Source organism: Orbicella franksi, chromosome 2 (genome assembly GCF_964199315.1).
Source record: "Orbicella franksi chromosome 2, jaOrbFran1.1, whole genome shotgun sequence".
Taxonomy (NCBI): Eukaryota; Metazoa; Cnidaria; class Anthozoa; order Scleractinia; family Merulinidae; genus Orbicella; species Orbicella franksi.
Window position 1 is genome coordinate 36,594,338 of NC_138146.1, and position 21,895 is coordinate 36,616,232.

The 21,895-nt window shown below is 38.7% G+C and overlaps 1 protein-coding gene across 1 annotated transcript in view; it reads right to left on the bottom strand.

Annotated features, from left to right (window-relative positions):
• The window catches only part of LOC145479629 (nuclear pore complex protein Nup205-like), a 36,377-nt gene that overhangs the window by 12,215 nt on the left and 2,267 nt on the right, over positions 1-21,895 (bottom strand). The window contains exons 3-20 of the mRNA XM_081458040.1: positions 18,596-18,965; positions 16,756-17,103; positions 15,090-15,361; positions 13,493-13,555; positions 13,265-13,381; positions 11,566-11,700; positions 10,838-11,060; positions 10,111-10,244; positions 8,901-9,083; positions 8,372-8,425; positions 7,874-8,083; positions 6,822-7,004; positions 6,615-6,672; positions 5,431-5,629; positions 4,443-4,563; positions 4,232-4,328; positions 2,549-2,719; positions 1,369-2,132 (exon numbers count right to left, since the gene is read on the bottom strand). Coding sequence (XP_081314166.1) covers positions 1,369-2,132; positions 2,549-2,719; positions 4,232-4,328; positions 4,443-4,563; positions 5,431-5,629; positions 6,615-6,672; positions 6,822-7,004; positions 7,874-8,083; positions 8,372-8,425; positions 8,901-9,083; positions 10,111-10,244; positions 10,838-11,060; positions 11,566-11,700; positions 13,265-13,381; positions 13,493-13,555; positions 15,090-15,361; positions 16,756-17,103; positions 18,596-18,965 — 3,702 coding nt within the window. The remainder of the gene's footprint in view (positions 1-1,368; positions 2,133-2,548; positions 2,720-4,231; positions 4,329-4,442; positions 4,564-5,430; positions 5,630-6,614; positions 6,673-6,821; positions 7,005-7,873; positions 8,084-8,371; positions 8,426-8,900; positions 9,084-10,110; positions 10,245-10,837; positions 11,061-11,565; positions 11,701-13,264; positions 13,382-13,492; positions 13,556-15,089; positions 15,362-16,755; positions 17,104-18,595; positions 18,966-21,895) is intronic.

Consider the following 21,895-nt stretch of genomic DNA (forward strand, 5'->3'; position numbering starts at 1 on the left):
GTTCTTGTGGTAGACAAAATGAATCTTTGAAAATTGTGATCCACAGCAGGGTTTGCTTTATCGCCGCATACGTATCAGTGTAAACAAAGCGGGAATTTCGCTTCTCTTTTACACGTATCTCCCAATTGCAATATTTCACGGCCGATGGATTACTTTGAGTTCTTTAGCACATACTTATGTCTATGATCTTCATTTAATAGTATCCAAGTTCAAAACAATTCGTTAAAACGTCGCTAGTTTACACTCCTTTCGAAGATTCATTAAACGGAATTTGAACCAATTTGCATATATGAGCTTTCGCCACCGACGTTGTCATGCTTTCTCTTGTTTCCTGAAAACATACCTGTAGGGTCATGGCAACTTAGTTTACCTTTATAGTTTAAATTCGCTCCCTCATATAAAAGAAGAAGGTTTCTTAAATTTTTGCTGTTGTGATAACTTGTAGGATGTCGCAGATACAACTGGACTAAAGGTCACTGTGGCACAATCTTGTCCGCTGTGAAACTCACAAAGCGTCTGGTTTCCTCGAAGCGAAGCGACTCGAAAACTCGAAGCGTTGCTGCTGCGATTCGTGCAGCAGCACTCTGGATAATATTTTCAAAAGCCGCTTTCTCTTGTTTTCATGTCTTTTTTACTTTATGAGTGTAGATATTGTTTAATTGAGTGCTGGCCATTTCACCAAGAGTCCCGATCATTTTGCGATCTAAGAACTCCCACTCGTTTGCTTGCTTACATAAAATATCCTGCAAATATATCCAATTAAATAGACTGGAAAGCCCCAGGATCGACTCTCGACCTCTTCATGTCTAAGGCTACTGTTATTATCTGCTTTACAGCTCTGAGATGTCCTTAAGATGTTTTTTGGGGGGCTTCGAACAGTAATCTCTTCTCCCATAATCACTCTAAATTTTCAACGCGGCATGAGAGTAATACAACCAGTGACGTCACTAGGCTGTTTTGGCCGCGCCAAAATGGCCGCCAATTTTGGGCTTAACCAGCCAACTTCGAACGGCTGAAAAAGCAGTTTTCGCTTACCGTATGCGAAAAAAAAGTTTGCAGTGTTTCCAAGTAAGGTTGAAACTTTATTACTAAGCAAAAATCTCACATACAAAAATTTCGTTTCAGTGGCACTTTAAGGGTAATCTTATTGAGACAAAAAAGCAAGAAATTGTTATACATGTAGAGTGTAATAATACCATATCGACAATCTACATGCAATCCTGTGGTAACTGTTTCAACAGTCAGGTAAAATCACTACAGCTTGAACATGTATTACTTGACTACCTACTATTACCGAGATGGGGTTTGATGTTGTAGATATTTTTGTAATCTACTACTTATAATGCATCAGGATTATACACCACTAACCTGTAACAAGAAGTTTCTCTGTCCGACTGTTGAAGTTCCCTGGACTCCACTGATCTCACCCATTAGTAGCTTATGAAGAACAGGGACATTACAAAACATCACACTAGTGTCCTCAGATTTCTGTTCACAGGAAGCTATAGCCTTCTCGGTGACAGCCACGTCAAAGTAATTCAAGTGCAAGGGTGGAGGCACGTCTTGGCTGAATTCTATTGATTCAAGAATGCTGAGAAGTTTTCTTCGAGTCTGCACCTGTCCCATGTCAGGATACATAACATGGCTGGTGTCAGCTGTTGTGAAATCATCTTCTAACCTTCTTGGCACCAACTCTGGTAAATGCATTCCAAGGACTGCCTGGGCCGATGGCTCACCCATCAAGAGCCCCAGAAGCCTTTGAGCATGTGATCTTTGTCTTCCTTGAGCTGTCATGCGCAGTTCAATAGCAGTAGTCTTAAGAAGCCATGACTGTTGACTGACAATGGTCAGCACTGGAATTGGCATCTGTACTTCATTTGTGTCCATACTCACAAGATTCTTGAAAGGCAAATGTTTAAGATGTCGGTACAAGAAATCATGGCTTGTTCTGAGGTAGCGCAGTGTTGGGGTTGCAGTGTCTTTATTGGCACACAGACTGTAAATAAGCTGGTATGCAAGCTCTGCAAATTTGGGAGTTTCTGTCAAACATGAAGGGCCATGATGGGTATCTACTCCTCTGTTGAGTATGTCCAGAACAGCGTGAAGACAAGTCTTCGAAGCACCGAGCACTCCTGTTACAAATTGAAAATTATGTTTTGTGAAAACGTACAAGTACCACCGAGATTTCAATTAAAGCTCTTCCACAATTGACAAAATCCCCTCATGTAATGGTAACAACAATGATAACAATAACAATAATAATGAACCAAACACCTCATATAATTTTTCGCTCTGGATAAAAGACTCTTACGGATAACGAAAAAAAAAATATTTTGCTAATAGAAAATGTAAGGAATCCCAACTGGCCAATGGAAGGGTAGTTGTCCATTTTCAAGTATGGCTGAAAAGTTGAACTTAGATCTACTGTGAAACGACTCTAACTAGCAGCTAGAACAGGATTTCAATCCAGGACCTCAGGATTTGAAGTCTGGCACCCTAACCGCTTGGCGACACATGCATGCAGAAGTGTATTTTATCATTTTTCTACCTGGATCCTGGAGATTGGTCTTGCTCACAGGTTTTCTAAGCTCATAACCCATTAGGAAATGAGCCAGATTAGGCGATGGGTGCTGCAGTGAATGTAACACTAATCTCAGCACATTTTGTCTACCAGCATTACGAATCTGCGACACCTCATACGACTTCTCATCTATAAAGTCTATGGGGAAATGAAAGGAAAAAAACAGACATTTTACAGCTATATAATACAAATGTAGTTATTATTAAATGCATTGCTTAGGGAGGAATGAGCTGGATTTTAAATGGGACGGAGCTGCACAGACCAAATTGCCTCACTACATATTATTGTGGAGCAGTCAGTTGGATGGCAGTCATCGGTATATATTTGTTTTGAAGACTTTGCAAAAGTCTTTCACAGTATCACAGAGACATACTATTTAACCTCATCAGAAAATTTTAAGAAGGCTTCAAAGCAAAGATTGTTCACAATGGACACGACTGAGTCCTTTGACATGCTTACTGGCATAAGGAAATGATGTCTCCTATCTCCCCTTCTGTTTCTAGTTGCCCTTGATTGGGTGATGAGGCAAACCTTTAGCAGATTAGTACAAGGAATTCAGTGGCAATTGACAAAAAGGTAACAAGACCTGGAATATGCGGATGACCTGGCCCTGCTAAACCACAGGGCTGCAAGATGGAGGACTAAGATGGAGGACTTGATGGTCAATGGCGAAAGGTCAGATCTCAAAGTTGACAGTGATAAGAACAAAATGATGAAGGTAATGACGACCCAAGCGAGAGGTGTAAGAATTGGACAAGATCTGTTTGAGGAATTATTTCAGTATCTGCGTAGCATCATCAACATAACAGATGGCACCAACGAAGATATCGTTGGTCACATATCAAAGGTTAGACAGGTGTTTGCAATGTTGAAACCAGTATGGAGAAGTTCTCCTCTGTCATGCAAGACAAAACATACATGTAGGATCTTTTCGTCTAATGTCAAGTTAGTCCTACTCTACCGAGCAGAGACTTGCAGGACCATTAAAGACCTGGTAAACAAGATCCAAGGTTTTGTTAACAAGTGCCTGTGGAGCCTTCTTGGCATAAGATGGCCAGAGGAGATTTAGAACTGAGGATCTGTGGCAACTGACAGGTCAGAAACCTTTGGAACTTGAGTTGAAAAAAAGGGCTTGGCAGTGGATTGGTCACACTCTCAGGTCGAGACCTGACAGCAGTATAGCAAAGGCAACATTGGAGTGGAACCTGTAGGGGAAACGAAGGCTGTGGAGACTGAGCCAGTCACGGAGGCAAGCTCACATGGCGGAGCTAAAAGAACAGGGAACAACTTGGGCTGCCACAAAGAAAGTCGGGCAAAACAGGACCTGCTGGAAAGGGATGTTTACAGGCTTATGCTCTGCTAGGAGGTACAGATTCACCATGAAATTACAACTCAAGAAGCTTAAAAGCCAACTATTAGACTTTCAGCAATATTTTGCAGTAGCATAATTTTGTGACCAGCCTCACAAGAAAGTGACCACAAAAATAATTTAAAGCATTTCCCATGACAAGAACTGGGCCACTTCTGGCCCAGTTAACAAGTTGTTAAAGGTAAATTTGTAACAACAGCAAAAGTTTCCTCTAACTTGTAACCATGATTAATACATCTGGGTAAGCACTATGAGAGTCAAGTGTCTAGACTTATACTGACCTCTCCCAAGTTCTTGTTCATCTTTTTCACGATGGTCTTCAGGTTCATTTATTTCTAACTGGTCCACGAATCCAATTAGGATTTGCTGAGAGACTGACTGTAAAACAAAACAACAAATAATATTACTAGAATGCTTGACACAGAACACACACTTGTCTAGATCCTCTCTGATGGTGTTCAACAGAAAAAGTTTACTCTGACTCGCTCTCACCTGATTGGCTGTCAAGAGATTCACTAGGTGTCTCTGAACAGTTGTTGATTGACAGACAAGACACAAGATCTTAACAACGGACAGACTGACTTCAGCTCCAGTGTGAAGATGAGAAACAAATCTAAAATAAGAAAACAATTTAAAATCCACTTAATTTACAGTTGAGATTGATCAATAAGATACACTACTTATGAGCTGGGTTGATCTGTATGAAGTATTTACAATGGAGAACCAAATCAACCATTGTAACTACATGTGCCAGTGCAGATCGGACATGAATGTTGCATCAAGATGATAAAACATCTAATTGTTAATTTCAAGCCTAAAAACAATAAAATGATGTGATCAATTGATCCAATTCCGTATCAAAGTTGCAAAAGGCTTATTCGGTATAATTAAAATAACAAAAAGCACATTCTGTAGATGGGGTTTATTGTACATGTATGTATAGTGAGAATTTTAGGCAATAAACCTTGCAAATAAAATTCTATATGTGCTATATTTTTGCATGTGAAAAAAGCGATACGTCCAATCAGCTTTGTGTAGGGCATTTGTCACATGTGAAAAATATAATCAATCACCATCCAGAGTAGAATCACTAAGCCAATCAGAGCAAAGCACTCAAATGGCTTCCGAGTCAAGGTCCATTAACACGCAAAAAAAATAACAAGGCCAATATCCAGCAATCTTGACCAAACAATCGTGGTCAGTAAAATTTATATGATTTATTATATGGAAAAGAGAACACTTTTCTATTTTATTGCGGGACACGGCGGGTTATCCCTAGCAGGCAACATAGCGCTACATGTATCTTGCCCGCTCGTGTAGCCAGTCACAGTGCAGGATTCTGTTCAACTTGCCCGCTCATGGAGCTACAGTAGTCTTAATTATACTGTAATAAGATACTTTATTTTGCAGTAGGGAATACATCTATAGTAAGTATTAGACAAGTGTAACGGTGAATTTAAACCCTGACATCAGTGCTTACTTCATTATTTTCAGCAGATAGTCTGGAGCACCTGACTGTGGATTAACACTAAGAAGTAAATCTTCCAAAGGAGAGACCAACACTGATGACTGCTGAGGCACACTGCGGAACATGTCTATGAACTGCTCTTGCTTTTCCAAAGCAATTTCAATCATTCTCAGGCACAGCAAGGCTGCCTTTTCCAGTTCTTCTCTTCCATCTACACATTTTGCAAAATTTAATAAGATCACACTGTTTAATACCAATAAACTGAATGCAATGAGAAATACCTGGGCCATGTAGTGAAATTACATGAATTTAGTCTCTAAGAAATTCTTAGTCTTGCAGAAGAGAATTTCAGACAAATTTCACAGGTCTTGTCATCTCTAGTGTTTTTTTTTCCACACTGTTTAAATTAGAGTCTTAGTTAGTTAATCTTGTCCAGCTAAAAAATGTTTAGTCAAGCAGAAATTTATTTCAGAAAAACTCACAACCCTTGTCATCTGAAAGTTCTTGGCAACACTGATAGACCTCAGAGTCTCAGTTTATCTTGTAAGGCAAAAACGGTATCAGTCTTGTATGTCTCGTCACCTCAAATGTTTTTGCCACACTGTTTTTGAGTCTCAATTTATCTTGTAAGGCTTAGAAAGTCTCAGTCTTGCAGAAAAGATGTTAGCCTCGCCTTCTTGCAACATTTAAAATTCACCCCTTACATCTCCTAGTAAGGGGAGGTACTGTTAGAAGAGGATCTTGGCCACGAACACATCATGAACATTCAACCAGGGTTCACAATGGGAGCTCTCGATTTCAATCATTAGGCAACAACTATGTACACCTTCTACCAGTTTCACTTTAAGACAATTACACATAATTAAAATAATTATAGCAAACCAAGGACAGATAGAGTGGTTTACATTTGAGTGTCAAAAAGTTATTGGCCAAGTTTAATTTGTTATCACTACGCTATACGATTGGTATAAACAACCCATGCCACTTTCTGATCCAATCAGAAGTACAACCAAAACCAATCATAACTCATTCACATACTTTGCATTGGCAACATGTAATTACTTTGAGTTTTGATTGGTTCACTGTATTGTCTTTTCCCTATATGATTGGCTAGAGTGATTGCTTTGGTTTTGGTTTTACCACATTCAACTGAAAATCCCTCTAATGATTTGTCATTGACAGAAACTAAATTTTACCTGAGGCAACAGAGAGATGTTCAAGTGAAGATGATGCAACATCTGTGATATTCAGCAACTGCATGACCATTCAAAGATGTAAATTAACAGAAATTACAATTTAAATTATACTGAACAACAATGAAAATTATAACCAAGTTAACATGAAAGGGTGAACTGAATTTTCAGCAATTGAATCAGCTTGAAACAAGGCTCAAACACACTCACCATTCTCAACATGGGTGTGTCATTCAACATGTACATCATGAGGCTAAACCCAGGGGGCTTGGGTACCAGAATCCTCTCTCCACCTTGGATCTCCACAAACTGGTCAACAAAATATTCTGGCTTTGGGGTATAACCCTCAAGTAACTTGAACAAGATCTGCAGAACAGCACTGGCAACTTTCCACTGTAAACAGAATCAATGTCGGACACCCATTAATTAATTTCAAGTGACTGGATCACCATTTATTGCTACAACTGAGTGACTCTTGAAATCATTTTTCAAAACTTGCGTGCTAGAAATTGCAAATTTAAAGCACGTCCAAGAAAATAGAAACATGAAGCCTGAAAATGAATTCCAAAAACTGTCAATATTTAAACATTTATATGCGCACTTTCAAAAATTACAAAAAAACAAGGGAACATTCTAGCCTAGAACCTTTCATTACCCAAAACTTGCTAACTAGAAAATAAAAGGTCACAAGTGAGAAAATGAAAATTCAGCAATGACACCTGAAACTTTCAGAAACTCCACCATAGTGTACAAAATGAAAGTGGGTGTCTGATAGTCTGAGACTAGTGGATTTTGCAGCCCACAAGTCGATTTTGTCCTTCATTTGCCCATTTTTCTTTCAAAATCTTTTGAGGAAATTCAAATTACAGAAATACTGTAAGAAACGCATTTTGGGGGCTAGTGAGAATGACTTTTGGGTCAGTACATCATGCATGGTTACAGCTTGCAGCAAAGGCAAGCCCAAAAATTAGTTTCCTTCGCATCCTGACCATAGCTTTCAAGGTTGACTGTGTACAGGTTTTGTAACTTGAGCAATGATACTGAAAGCCAAGGGGACCAGGATTTATAAGATAGGCTTTTGGCATCACCAGCCTGCCATGCTGTAATTTGACACATGCACGCAAATTCACACATACACACATTCTGAGTACAGGTAAAACAATTGTGGTAATTAAACCAAAAAGTAAAGATTTGTGACTCAAGATCTAGACCTAAAATACACAGCAAGGAGCATATTAAACACGTTATATTAAATTAACTACCTTTTCATTGGGATCTTGATATGCTCTTGAATTGAACTTCAGAAACACATCATCTCTCACAAAAGCCAGGTAGGGTTCAAACCCAGGCACCCTATAACCTGCTCCCAGGGTGGCTGGAAGGGGAATCTCTGTCAAATTAGTCAGAAGTTTGAGAAATGCTCTAGTCTCAGGATATGTCTCGCTGCGGGCTTCAAGCTCATTTAATTCAACCTAGAGAGGGTAGTGCAATAACATACAAGCATAAATGATTATTACATAGATTGAGGTAAACTTACCTTAATACTAACCCTAGGTTTGCACAATAACCATTTGTGTAACTCCACGTGAAATGCTCAGACCAGAACTTTTTCTACTGCAATTCATGGTAGAACTAGTTAATATTTTGACCGAGGGAAAATTACTTTGTCGTGTTTGGCTGTCTGGAAAAATTACATTCTTCTTATTGGCTGCGTGTGGTGTTACACATACATCATGTAAGTTTTTGCAATCTATTATTACCTGTATTCCACCCTGTTGAATAGCTTGGCTTGTTGGGTTTACAGTCTGCAGAATCTGTACAGAATAGTACAAGATTTAGAACAACTGCAAGTGATTATGAATGCAGTCCTCATAAATTATTATCTCTTGAAAGACATTTAACATGCCTAAATCTTATCTGGCAAGTTATAAACAATTATTGCTGTGGAGAACATTTATTTAGAGAATTTAGCAGAAGACGGGGGCACTTAATTGAGGGGGGCAGGGGGCACTTAATTGAGGGGGGAAAAGAGCACTTAATTGAGGGGGGGAGGGGGCACTTAATTGAGGGGGGAAGGGAGCACTTAATTGAGGGGGGGAGGGGGCACTTAATTGAGGGGGGGAGGGGGCACTTATTTAATTTTCCTAAATTGTGGCCTGACATGATAATCTTTTAGATACACCATCTGTGCATAAACAACAATGAGCGGGCGTGGTGGAGGGGGGGGGGGGTAATTCGAGGATTTACACTGTAGTTATATTTAGTTAAACCTGTATCTTTTTAACTTGCCTGTGATTGTTCCAGAGTATGCCACAAAGAGTAAGCAATTTCAGGAGATTTTGCAAAGGCTGCAAGGGTTAAGAGAATTTGGGCCTTGAGCCTGTGGGGCACAGGGCAACCAAGCAAGCCAAACAAAGATGCAACAGGAAGCCATGCTTGACTTTCACACATGGCCAGCCGGGCTTTATCATCCTACATGTATAGAGGAGAAAAAATTAATAGAAAAGTAATCATGATTCTCTGGCTGCTGAAGAAATGTTTCCATATAAATAAGATTTCTGTGCAGAGACAATAGAGAGATCAAGTAACTATATTTCTGTGGTTGACACCAGATTACTATTGATTCTGCCAACTTTCTTTCTATCTGTTAGATACTTGAGAATAGAAAATACCTCAGACACCAGTTCACATCAAACACAGAAAAACTCACTTTCATATACAACTGTAAACAGCAGACGGCAAAAGTCACATTTTTGCTGTTTGCTGGAGAAACAAATCTGTTGCCTTATCTCTTAATTGGCTGGTTACAAGTAACTTACAGTAAAAAGCAGCAGTGGTAACAGGCTCCAAGTGAGCTATATGAATTATTATTATTATTATTATTATTATTATTATTATTATTATTAATACAAAACTCTAAGAGTTGGTGTTTAAAAGATAAGACAGTTTTGTGCAGCAGAAAGCTGCTTTGATAGATGGCTTTACAGTGAAAGGATCTTGTAGTGGAAAAGAAACTGAATGCATGGACTTCACAGGGTTGTAATTAGTACATGCGTATAATGACTGTATACTAACAGTGTACATGTATATATAGCAGCACTCGCAAAAAAATTTCCTTCTGGGCAAGTAGCTTTTCATTCTCACTTACCCAATGGGCAAGGGATCAGGCAAGTCATTTGCTAACTAAAACATCAAAACAGCAAACTACATGTAAGACTTGCCCGGGGCAAATTTGAGAGCAACTTATCCCAGGAGTAAACTAGAATTGAAAACAAGTGTTTTTTTTGTTTGTTTTGTTTGTTTTGTTTTTTTCTGAGCTCTGTATAGTATACAGTATACAGTCTTGTCTCAAGATCTATGTCAAGAGAAATGACATCCATCTTGTTTCTCTCAGGTTCTTCTTGAGCTTCACTGAGCTATTTCATTTCTCTCACAGTTGACAAAAAATATTAGAATTATTTATTTTTTATGTACAATGTATGTATGTGTAATTTCCTACTTGATCAGCTACTCTTTCTGTCAGTTTCAACACAGCCTCTAAGCCATCTAATTCTTCAGGTGTTATGTTGCGGTTTGATAGGTGTGGTCTATGAACATGACCTGTTTCTCTCGCCAAGCCACCATACATCATAACTGAAAAATATACGACATGTACATTGATCCAAGTCCATAAGGAAGACATAGGTTACAAGTATAACATATGCTGCCCAAAATATGACAAGGCTGGACATCTTACTGCTTAGGAAATGATTCTTTTTTTTTGCATAACCCCTATTATTACACATTGAATTCACTATCTCTTTTCTGATTGGCCGAATGTGTACAGTGAATTTTCTAAATCAACCCCTGTGACTTCATCTTGCATGTTTGGTGTTTCTCCGCATAGCATTTTCTTTCATTATATTCATTTCTTCTTCAGAGACATCGACAAAGCGAGAGGCAGCCATTTTGAAAATTAGTCGGAGGTGAATATAGTGGAATATTATGCTGGCCATTCTCGACCAATGAGAGCGCGAGAATTTCTATAATCACCTGAGTAATTATACTAATTCTGGATATCACATAAACCTCCTCCAATAATTGTTTATTTAACTACAGCCTATGACACGACTACTAGCTAGGTGATCACATACATGTAGAATAGTGCTAGATAACTCAGTCTACAGAGTATTTTTTTTTTAAGAAAGTGTTCTCAGATGTGCACTTAAAATATTTCCCTGTCTTACCTGTGTGGGCACCATCCTGTCTAAGATCCATGTAATATTGTTTAATGGAAGCAAAGAAGTGATCCCAAGACAAAGGGCCATTTGCAGTGGACTTGAGCAGGTTGAAGCAGTGATGAGCAGCCTGAGGGCTGTTTGCAAGTCCACTTAGCATCTCAATGTATGGGACAAACAGAGGAGGAGGTAACAGATCTCCAGCCAGCCGTACAAACTTGTTGAGGCTCACCTTACAAACAAAACCGTATGGTTCCTACATGTATAACCTATGTCTATGTTAAATGAGATAATAAAGCTCACAATGTAAATAACTATATCGCAGTAGATGTTGAAATTAAAGGGAATGTACAACATGTTGGGTACAATCTAAATTGCTTTCTCCCTTCCCTCTTCCCAAAATACAGCCACCCTTTTAAAACAAGCCCCAAAATCTCATTGTGACAATTGGTCTGGTAACAAGTTCAGCGTGCTAGCAATATGGCAATATGTCTCCCACAGGAAAACTTAATGTAGTATATTCATTTGAGAATTTGCGCACGATTCAATCACCAGGTCTGACATTAAGTTTTAAAACACTTATCCAGTTACCTTCAGTTGGTCTTCACACCCATAACAACCTTGGTGCTTTGTGGGTGAATTATGTCAACAACAGGCATGTTCATTCATAACATGAAGGCCCATCAAGGATATTCAGCCAGTTACGCATCACCACCCTTAATGATGGCCCTCCTTACCTGTTTCTGTGACGCCTGTTGTCTCAAGGCAGGAGACAGTGTCCCTTGAGGAGTCAAAGAGCTTGGGTCCAAAGGACACCAGAATTCAGTTGCAAGTTCAAGAGCCAGAGGATCATTGTCATAAAGTTCTCCAATCTGTGAATAAATGACAAAAAAAGAAATGTTATCAAGTACTACTTTGTTAACCAGGAGCAGATGTAACAGCTTAAGAAGGAATTCACCAGAAGTTCAAGTAACAAGTGGACAGAAACTTTGTACCAAGATTATTTGCACCATATTGAAAACTTCTGTGCGACTGTTGTAGATACAGGCCTGTGTAAGCCTGTATCTTCTTAAAAGAAATCATTCCTAACAACAGCAAATGTCAAAAACATATTTTGAAGTTCATATGAAACACTTCGGAAAGTACTGGTGAAATGACACTGATGATGAAATTTTACGTGTGTTTGCACGATTTCTCTGAACTTTGAAATTTATTTTCTTGAGTTCTAATGGAAAATTGTTTTTGGTATTATTTCAAGCAATTATTTATAGCTTAAGCTTTTACAAAATGCAAAAAGGACTTTAATATATTTAACATTCTGGTTGTACAAGATTTTTGTCCACTAAAAACTGAAATTGCTTGATTTCCTACTGGATATTGTCTTAGCATAAATTTATATTAAGTGCTTTATGGTTGTTATTGATTATTTATGATGATTATGCCACTAAACCTTGAGCTCAAGCCCAACAAAAGTTTCTGCTTACTACTTACAAGTCTTTTTCATTGTTAACAGTTCGAACTATTCAGTTGTCCATGTAGAAAATCTGGACATATTTAGCATCCTGTTTCACCTTGACAAGACAAGCACCTCACTCATTAGGGAAGCAGGGATGGCACAGTGGTGAGAGTGCTCGCCTCCCACCAATGTGGCCTACAGTAGGTTCAATTCCAGCCTGGTGCCATATGTGGGTTGAGTTTGTTGTCGGTTCGAGGGTAAACTTGCTCCAAGGGTTTTTTCCGAGTTCTCTGGTTTTTCCCTCTCCACAAAAATGAACATTTCCAAATTCAAATTCGGTCTGTATAGAGGACCACCATGAAAACCAGCTACAGCTGATGTGGCTTCCTCTCCAAATATTGTAATTTCATTTCATTTCATTTCAAGGTACAGTGTACACACAATTGAAGATTTCCAACCACACTTTTCAGAGTTTTTACAAGGTACATGTATTACAATCATAATAACCTCATATCATTATTAATATTATCATGATATCACAGTCTGTTTTCTTCAAGAATCAGACTAATACAGATTGTTAATCAGACAGGTTGCAAGAATAAAGAATCTTGAATGAATAATGGTTTTGATCTACAACCTGTGTAGTGTTTAAATGCTTATGCTTATCCCTTTCACTCCCTGTAGAGCATACAGGTGTAGGTCCATGGAAACTGCCCACCATCTCATTCTGTTTTGGGCCTACTTTTTGATCTCTTTCCAAGTGTAGCCTGCCTTTGACGCCTCGTTGTCCACGGTTCTCCTCCAGCTGTTTCTAGGACAACCTTGATTTCTCTTTGCCTGTGGGTTCCACCTCAGTTCATGCCTGGTAATATTGCTGATGGGTTTTCTTAGGGTGTACCCAGGGTTTAAATAATACAGACTTACAATTTTGCTGTAGTGTTAAATACAGCAAAAGTCTTGACTATTGATTAAACACATACCATTCTCATGAAATCTTCAAAGTGCCTTGCCAACCCAGCAGGAGGCTCTACACCATCTTGCAAGTGTGCTTGGAGAATACGAGCAGCTTCATCACCATGGTTACGCAATTCTTTCACCTTGACAGGAAAATGCATTTAAACATGTACATTCTGTGCATTGCAGCAACAGTACAGTAAATTACATCTCAACATAATTTGTATGAATAATGCAGATGTGTTCTGAAGTACCTTCAGCGGCATCTTGACGATGAATCCTGTTACTAAGCTGTGTAATCTCTGAATATAGTACTCCTGGAAATGAACAAGACCCAGAGTAAGTTACCATAAAAATCTCTCTTCCATTGGTACATTCGGTTCTTAACCAACTATTCTTTTTTAACACAAAAAGATGACCACAAATACCTTATTAAATACATGTACAATGCAGGGTCCGAAATTACCTTTTTTAGGCAGGCACCAATTGGCGACTGAAATTTTTTTTTCAGTCGCCAGATGGAAAAATGTGGTCGCCAAAGTGTCAATAAAATTTTTCCTTTGCAGTGAAACACAAACCAAAATTTTTGCTTCCCAGATGGAAAATTCTGGTCGCCAATTTTTCTTTTAAGAATCAGAATGAAGAGAACGCGTTTAAGGCCGCAATGATGGCAATTTTTCTGCTAATGATAAGATTAAATACAAACAAGCTGATTATTTATACACCTACCACTGAAAAACCACGACGAACGAATCGAATACCAGCCATATATGCAGTTTCGTGCGACTGTCAAATGTTTTAAGTCAACTTTATACCTTCTCTTGTCTCTACCTTTTGGAGAAGAAATGTACCCGACTGAAAACTGCCGTTTGGTTCTTTGCTCTATGTGCAAAACGATCTTTCCTTTCGCGTTCTGTCAAGACAATCGACGGATCGCCGTGTTGAATATTGAAATCTTCCACTAATTTCTTCACGGATGTTCCGTCTCCACTTTGTAATAAATTACGGAAAGAGTTCAGGACATCTTTGGACACCGCATCGCCTGAATAAATATTCATGGTGAAAGAACGCACATGGCCTTCTGTGCCTGCAATACGAATGTTATGGGAAACCGCTGAAAAAACATAGTGGCGAAGCTTCGCATTGATCGTAGCTGTGAAAATTTGTGGTAGATTTATAATAACAAGAAAATCGGTTTTACACTTCAAAAGTAGCGGAAAGGTAAAAAGTAAGTGACCAATTGGCGGGCGGCTTTGAATTTTATTTTAATTGATTTGGCTGAAAATCAAAGTTTGTGTAATTATCGTGGCTTGAAATAGTTAATTGCCCGCTGGCAACCAGTTGCGAAATTCTGGTCGCCAGTGCAAAATTTCTAGTCGCATTGGTGACCAGGAAAGCGCAATTTCGGACCCTGTAATGTAAGATTGAAATTCTACATCCAATATCCTGCTGCCCACTTCATTGCACAAAGTACACCTGCATTTCAAGTTAAGCCTGGAATTGCAGACTGACTAAAGCAAACAGGATAGTTCAATATTTCTTTTTGCTTTGACCAAGACTTTGCTTTGAAATACAAGTGTTACAAAGGCTAGTTCTTGTTTCTCATTATTGGTTACTGGACTTGCCCATGTTAAGTTACATATGATCTAAAGTGGCCAGTCCCTCTAGCCCAGCTACATTCCCTTGGAGAGAGAGTATGGCCAAGGCGGCAATTTGTCCTTAGACAAGGTATGTTTTATTTTTTAATCAGGGCAGATGTAATGTAAATGACTTTTAGTTTTCAATCTTCCAGTTTTACAACGGTTTATCTCCTGAACTGAAACGTTAATCTACAAGTCCTTGTACATGTACCTCCTGGTGAAAATTAGCTGCCCCTAGAACACTGTAGCGAAGGAAGCCAAACACACTTTCATCTATTGCCAGATCAAGTACTCCTTCGTCTTCCTCCAACACTTCAACTGCCCCTACAGCATTTGGCCACTGGCTGCAGGAACGCAGTGCCAATGCCCAAGCAAATTGGACGCAAGCACACATTCCCTGATTCTCCCATGAACCTTGTTGTATAATTTCCTGATGAAACTCTGGAATAAAGCTATGGTCTGACAACAAAGGAAAAGTTTCCTCTGCAAGAGAAAGTGAACAGAATAATTCAACTATAATGTAAATTGTTCACAAACACTGTAAAATGATATGTTCAACTGCTCACCACATAGGAATCTAGAGCTCATAATCATGACATGTTGTGGGATGTGAAGTGGGGACAAGCCACTTCATGTTTAGGCATAGGACGCATGTTGCCGGGATAGTACACATAAAATTGGTGTTGAAGCAGGGACAGTTTGCAAGAGCAATGTATATGTTAACAGATCTTCTGATAGGGTGTGATAAAGAAAGAGAAATTATGTGAATTTTTCAGGGCAGACCATCCGATAAGAATGAGCTATTATGAAATAAATTATGCAAATTATGCAATTTTTTCCTGAGCTATTTTAAGCATATTTTACTAGGTCTCATTAGATGAAAAACACTTTTGGGCTGCTCCAAAGACAAAGTTAAACTTAAGGAACAAAAATTAAACATCTATGCATAAATTGTGATCAAAAAAGACATGAGGTACTTGTCCACCATGGATTTCTCAACATGATCAATCACAACGTTGCATCTTCAGCCTAATATCCACGTGGAAGAGGACTTTCTTGCCCTATCTTTCGCATTTAAAATTTGGCAGAAGGTGTGATTTAGGCTTTTCAGTCAAAGAAAAAGCAGGCGTTTTCACTACAAACTTCGAATTATTCCAAAAAAGAAGCTACATTTTGCTGTCAAAATAAACATTGCTTTGATCCTATGTTGTCAATATACACTGGCAATTCTGATTGGCCCAAGCAACGAAAGGGATTGTGTACACCATAACCAATAAGCAATTCTTTGAGATTGACAACTAGTGCCAGTCCCCGGAGTTCAAGGGAAGCCTTGAACTACCATTGTTTACGAAATTGAACTTCATAGGCGGTTTTCAAAGCCTTTTTTTAAGGCAAATCATCTTGAAATGACATGTAGATGCTGCATATTTCCAGATAAAACGTTAACTAGTCTTATTTTGTTAAAATCGTCAGTTTTTTCATGAATTATGCGATTTTCCATGATTGTCCAGCCAGATGCTACTTGAGATTGATTGTGTGAAATCACACCATCACATAATATCAGAAGGCCTGGCATGTACATTGTATGATGCGACATGTTTCATGATGCACAAATTCAAACCAGCTGAATATTATACAACATGTTGCAGGACAAAATTATGTCCCCACAACAGAACTTTCTTGCAAAACAAACAAAAAAAAAAAACAGGCATATCACACGAGGAAAACTGTCACTACAACATGTCCTGCTTCATGTCCGTGCAACATGTCCCCTACTGTATGCCTTGATCATTAAGGGTAACAAGTTCTACTGATAAAACTGCAGACCTTGGATAATTGATCTCTATTAAACACAAAACTATCATGATATTTCATACCTTGGAGGGAAGTTTGCATCTCCACTGCTTCATCAAGAGGATCAACATTAACACAGTACAGCATAGCCATCAAAAGAGTAAGGGTAACACTATCCAGTGTGCCATCGGCATCAGTAGACGGACATTTCTTCAGAAAGGATAACAGTTGAAGACAGTCATTTCTTGGAAGGGGTGATTGAGAAGCAAGACAAAACAAACACTCAGCCAAGAGTTGTCTCTGATCGGTTATAAAGTCAATGAGCTGCTGCTTATGTCGTTCATCCCCTATTGCTTGTCCTCTCTCCAGCTTGTCAAGTTCTTTCTGAATGTCAAGCTGATCAAGTTGTTGAAGAATTGTTGTCGTTAAACCTGAAATGACAGAGGCATTGAAAAAGCAAAACAGGGGGATAAAACTTTACAGAAATCATTACACAGGGTTCAGACATTACATATTGTAGTATGAACAGGGTTCTCATAAAGTCTTCAAGTAGGAGGCTATATTTTTTGGGGTAGCCAGCTGATTTTGCAATCTTTTCTGAAGAATTGGAAGAGTACATGTAAATACAGAACACTCAACAGATACATGTACATGTACACTTGTAAGCCAGGTGGAATTGATGGTAATTTTCACTGGTGGCCAGCTACTTTTGACAACCCTGGTATACAATATATACTTTGAGCTCTGCCAGTGATACTAACTACTTATTAACCAAGAGTGAGGTCTTGTGGCAAAAATCTCACACTGACTGTTCCTGAGACCTTGCCATAATGACCGAGCAATAGCCAGGTCAATACAGCAAGGCCATGGTTTGAGATTTTCTGTAGAGACCAAACGTTTGATGTTATTAAGTTGTTTATTATAATTATGGCTTTTTGCTTTGTTGTTACAAGCCCATTATCAGCCCACGGGCATTACAGGAGGATAATGCATTAGAATGAGAGGGTGAAATCAGAGGGTGTGAATCAGAGTGCATGTTACATTGGTTACAAGCTCAAGCCATATAATAAACCCATATAATATAACAATGACTATCCAAAGTAGCAGAATGATCAGAAGTTATAAAATAAATAGATACTAAGCGGACTGAGATGACAACCCACAGTTCTGAAATTAAGCAATGATCACCTGGTTACCTAATTGATTGCAATGTTAAAGTTTTAACCAATTTTTTATTATAATTAATGATTGGCACTACGCTAAATGCCAGTTTGATTTCTTGATTATACAACAGTAAAATGTTTCACTACAAGTACTTTGCAAGAACCTTTTCAGAAGAGAAAGTTACTACTGTCCAAACTTTATGGTATTATAACTCGGTGATTTGCAACACCACCTGATTGCTGGTAATACAGTTAGGAAAACTTTTTGATTGCTCATTTCCATAGTCAGGGTTGTCGCCAAGCACTGGCTATGAAAGAGGTAATTCCTGGATAGATAGAGTCAGGCGATCACTCAGTAAAGGACAATGAACGGTGTTTTGGTTATGCATGTACAATCATTCAGTATGTGCACCATATCAATCCATCTAAATCAACTAAATGAAAAGTTTGATATAAATTCCTGACTACCTTGAGTATCGGTGCCAGTAAAATGAGTAAAGTACTGTAAGTGAAATAAAATCTTGTTTTGAGCACTTGTTTAGCGTGTTCTCTTTCCATGTACTGCATCCACCGTCTTGTAAATGCGAAGCTTGATAGCCCTGCATTCAAGGCATTGCAAAAGATCGGGGACAAACATTTTGATGCGGGTTTCTTGTAAAAAATGCTGACTAGCTCAATGAAAATCAATGAAAATCTTAACCCTGCATACTGTAGTTACTACCAACACTTTAACACCATCAATTCTAACTACTAGTCGTACCTTCTTCCAAGAGTTCATCTGTGAATTTTGTTACCAACTGTGTCATATCGTCATCAAGACCTAGCGACCATGTTATTCCTTCACGAGACTGGATTAAAGTTCTTAGAGCACTGACCAAACACCTGCGTCCATCATGATATAGGAGGACTGCCACTAAACCCCTGGTCAGACCAGGAAAATTGGGTTGCTGTTGTTCCCCAGCAAAAAGCAACTCCATGCATACAAATTCATTTAGTTCGAGGATGTCACTAAGTATGAGAGCTTCTTGAACAAATTGTTCTGGAAGTTTCTGTTTTTCTGGGTGGCCACTAAGTTGAAGACCTGTGGTTGGAGCTTTCTTCAACTGTTCTCGGTGGTCTGTGTTTTTTACCTACAAGTGCAAAGTTGAATGAGTGGAAATAAAGCTCTACATCACAGACACAACCAAGAGCTAGCCACAAGCTAATTTTGCTGTCTGAAACAGAACTTATTACCAGCTAAAATTTCACTAGAAAACAAAGGCATGAGGTAATTTTGAACTACACTGGTCAGTTGATGTACATGTAAAGTTTTCAGTTTTTTGTTACCTTCATGTACATCATATCCTTACTACATGTACTAGATAACAAATCCGTAGACTACATTTTACTTTATAAAGAGTGCTGCATGTATGGGCAGACATTCATAATCCAGGGATTGAAAAGGTACGTCAAATTTAACCCGTAATGCTTATGTTCTCAATATTAGAAACTAACCCTTCGTATTTATTGCTTATTTATGATTGCATAATTGCATAATTGCATAATTATACCACTCTAAGGCAGTATTACATGCAATACCCTGTAATAAATGCCCTGTAAGAAATACCCTTCAAAGCTTGGTTCACATGTGCTGCAAATGCAAATGCAAGGAAATACATTTGTAAATTACCCTAGAACATATACAATCTACTAGCAAGCATTCTATCACAAAAATGCCATTCTCTTGAATTGTAGCTGCTATCATGAGCTTGAGATCTATACCACGTGATACAGTTGACAAGAGCACAACCTGGGTAAACTATCACACATAGAAATCAAGTTAGAGCAAATGATCTAATCATTTTAGTATAAATCTACTGGTCATTAAAACTTTATCTAAATCCTCTTCACAGATAGTGGTGTAACGATTAATCGAATCCTCGATTAATCGCGATTATGACCGTTTGTTCGATTCATGATTCTTTGATTCCACTTTTTGATTTTGGTTCAATTTTTTGCATACCATTCTTCTGGGTACCCTCAGTGAGTCATTATATTGTGAAATTAGAATCCAGAACTCTTTGAAATGTGCGTTATTGATTGATGAGCAAAGATGTTTGCAGTTCTTGTGCCATTTTGTGTTGCTTGGTAAAAATGTTGCCCTTCTACCACCCCTTGAACATTTTCAAATAAGGCAAGCCATGTGCAACAAGTTCATTGTCACATTCTCAAACATGGCGACAAATGACCAAGCGATTGTGAATCCACCTGCTTCTTTTAGATCTGCTGTATGGAAATATTATGGCTTTCTGGCTAAAGACAGTACAACAGCCAAATCTAAAACTACCTGCAAAATTTGCTCAGCAACTTTCAAGTATTATACCGGTTCAACTTCAAGCATGAGCGCACTGTCACTTAAAACGTCAACACAGCATTGATGACAAGTCAGAAGCGTTGCACTCAAAGACAGTAAAAACTTCACCGGGTACAAAAAACAGTACTGGAACAGGACAGTTAAAAATTCAGGATGTTATGAATACATTGCCGTGGTCAGGCAACAGGGCAACAGCGATAACGAAGCCTATCAGAGCTTTTATTGCAAAGGACATGAGGCCCTATTCAGTTGTGGAAAATAAAGGGTTTCAACACATGATCAACGTTCTAGAGTCTAGATATGACTTACTCAGCAGAGTGCATAAACCATGTCATTGAACTCTAATCCGTTGTTGTGGTGGAAAGCAAATGAGCTCAAATACCCTATTTTGTCTGAGTTGGCCAAAAGATATCTATGTGTCCCTGCCACATCAGTGGCCAGTGAAAGAGTTTTCTCTTCTGCAGGGGACCTGGTGTCTGCTCAGAGGTCATCTTTGCACAGTGAACATGTAGACAAGTTACTTTTTTTAGAGAAAAATCTGAGAGTGCACTAGATCTAGAAAGAACTCAAAGATGAAAACTGACAAATTGCATGTTTTTTTTTTAATTGCATCCTTGTAATAGATTAATAATGTTCCTGTTACTATTGTATCCTCAAATTGAGAGTTTAGGGTTGTAGGTTGTTTACATTGTGTATCATGTTGCAAGAATAAAAAAACATCAATATTTTGCATAACTGAATCAAAATAATCAAAATCGAAAGGCCATAATTGAAATTGAATCGAACCACAAGGAATATGATTCATTACACCACTATTCACAGACAGTTCAAAAATGTAAAGAAGCAGCCAACATTTTGTTGACAACCACGCACTGCTAGGCTACTCACTATCTACAAGTAGTAATCAAAGATTATGAGAGTGCATTCATCACCGTCCCTTTAATATATATACCTTAAATAAATGGTTTCACAGCTGACTTTCAACTTCTGTCTATTGCTAAAATTAACATTTTTCATCGACAACCAAGGTTTTACAGACATTAATGTTGCAGTTCCTAGGGAGTAATGCTTTAATTATCCCAACAAACACAAGCAATAAACACGCATTCTATGGCGTAAAGGGGGGAACACCGCTCCGCAATCGGCGTGACAGACGAACTTCCATTGCGTGACCAAATGCCAAACTTATCTCCCCAGCGGTTAATTCTGCACTGGATCGGACAAGTCGGCGAGGCCAAAAGCTTGCGCGTCCTAGTAGCGTAACTCTAAACGGCACTACGAGCTGACCTCCGGTCAGCATCGTGCTAGAGTGTAGACAGTTCTCAAGCCTTACTTATCTCCCCAGCACTACGAGCCGACTCCGCCGGCACGTGCTGGATCGGACAAGAAGAGGCATAAAAGAGCGTTAAATAGCGCCACTAAATTAGCGAAAACGAAGCTTGGGGAAGTCGCTGCAAGACTTAACCGATAGCGTGGCACGAGAGGTGAACCCCAGTTTATTATTTATATTAATGAACAACGACAATAAACCTCCAAAGGGAGGGAAGGGTGGGAGTTACAATTTCGAGGGCTAACTAAAAGTTACAGTAGTGATATAACGAGCGAATGATGCTAAAGTCCAAGCTAAGCCTCTTTTATAGGTAGACTGATGTCTAGGTTTAAACCAATATAAAATCGTGTACCATGAAACGTACAGAGTCCATGCGG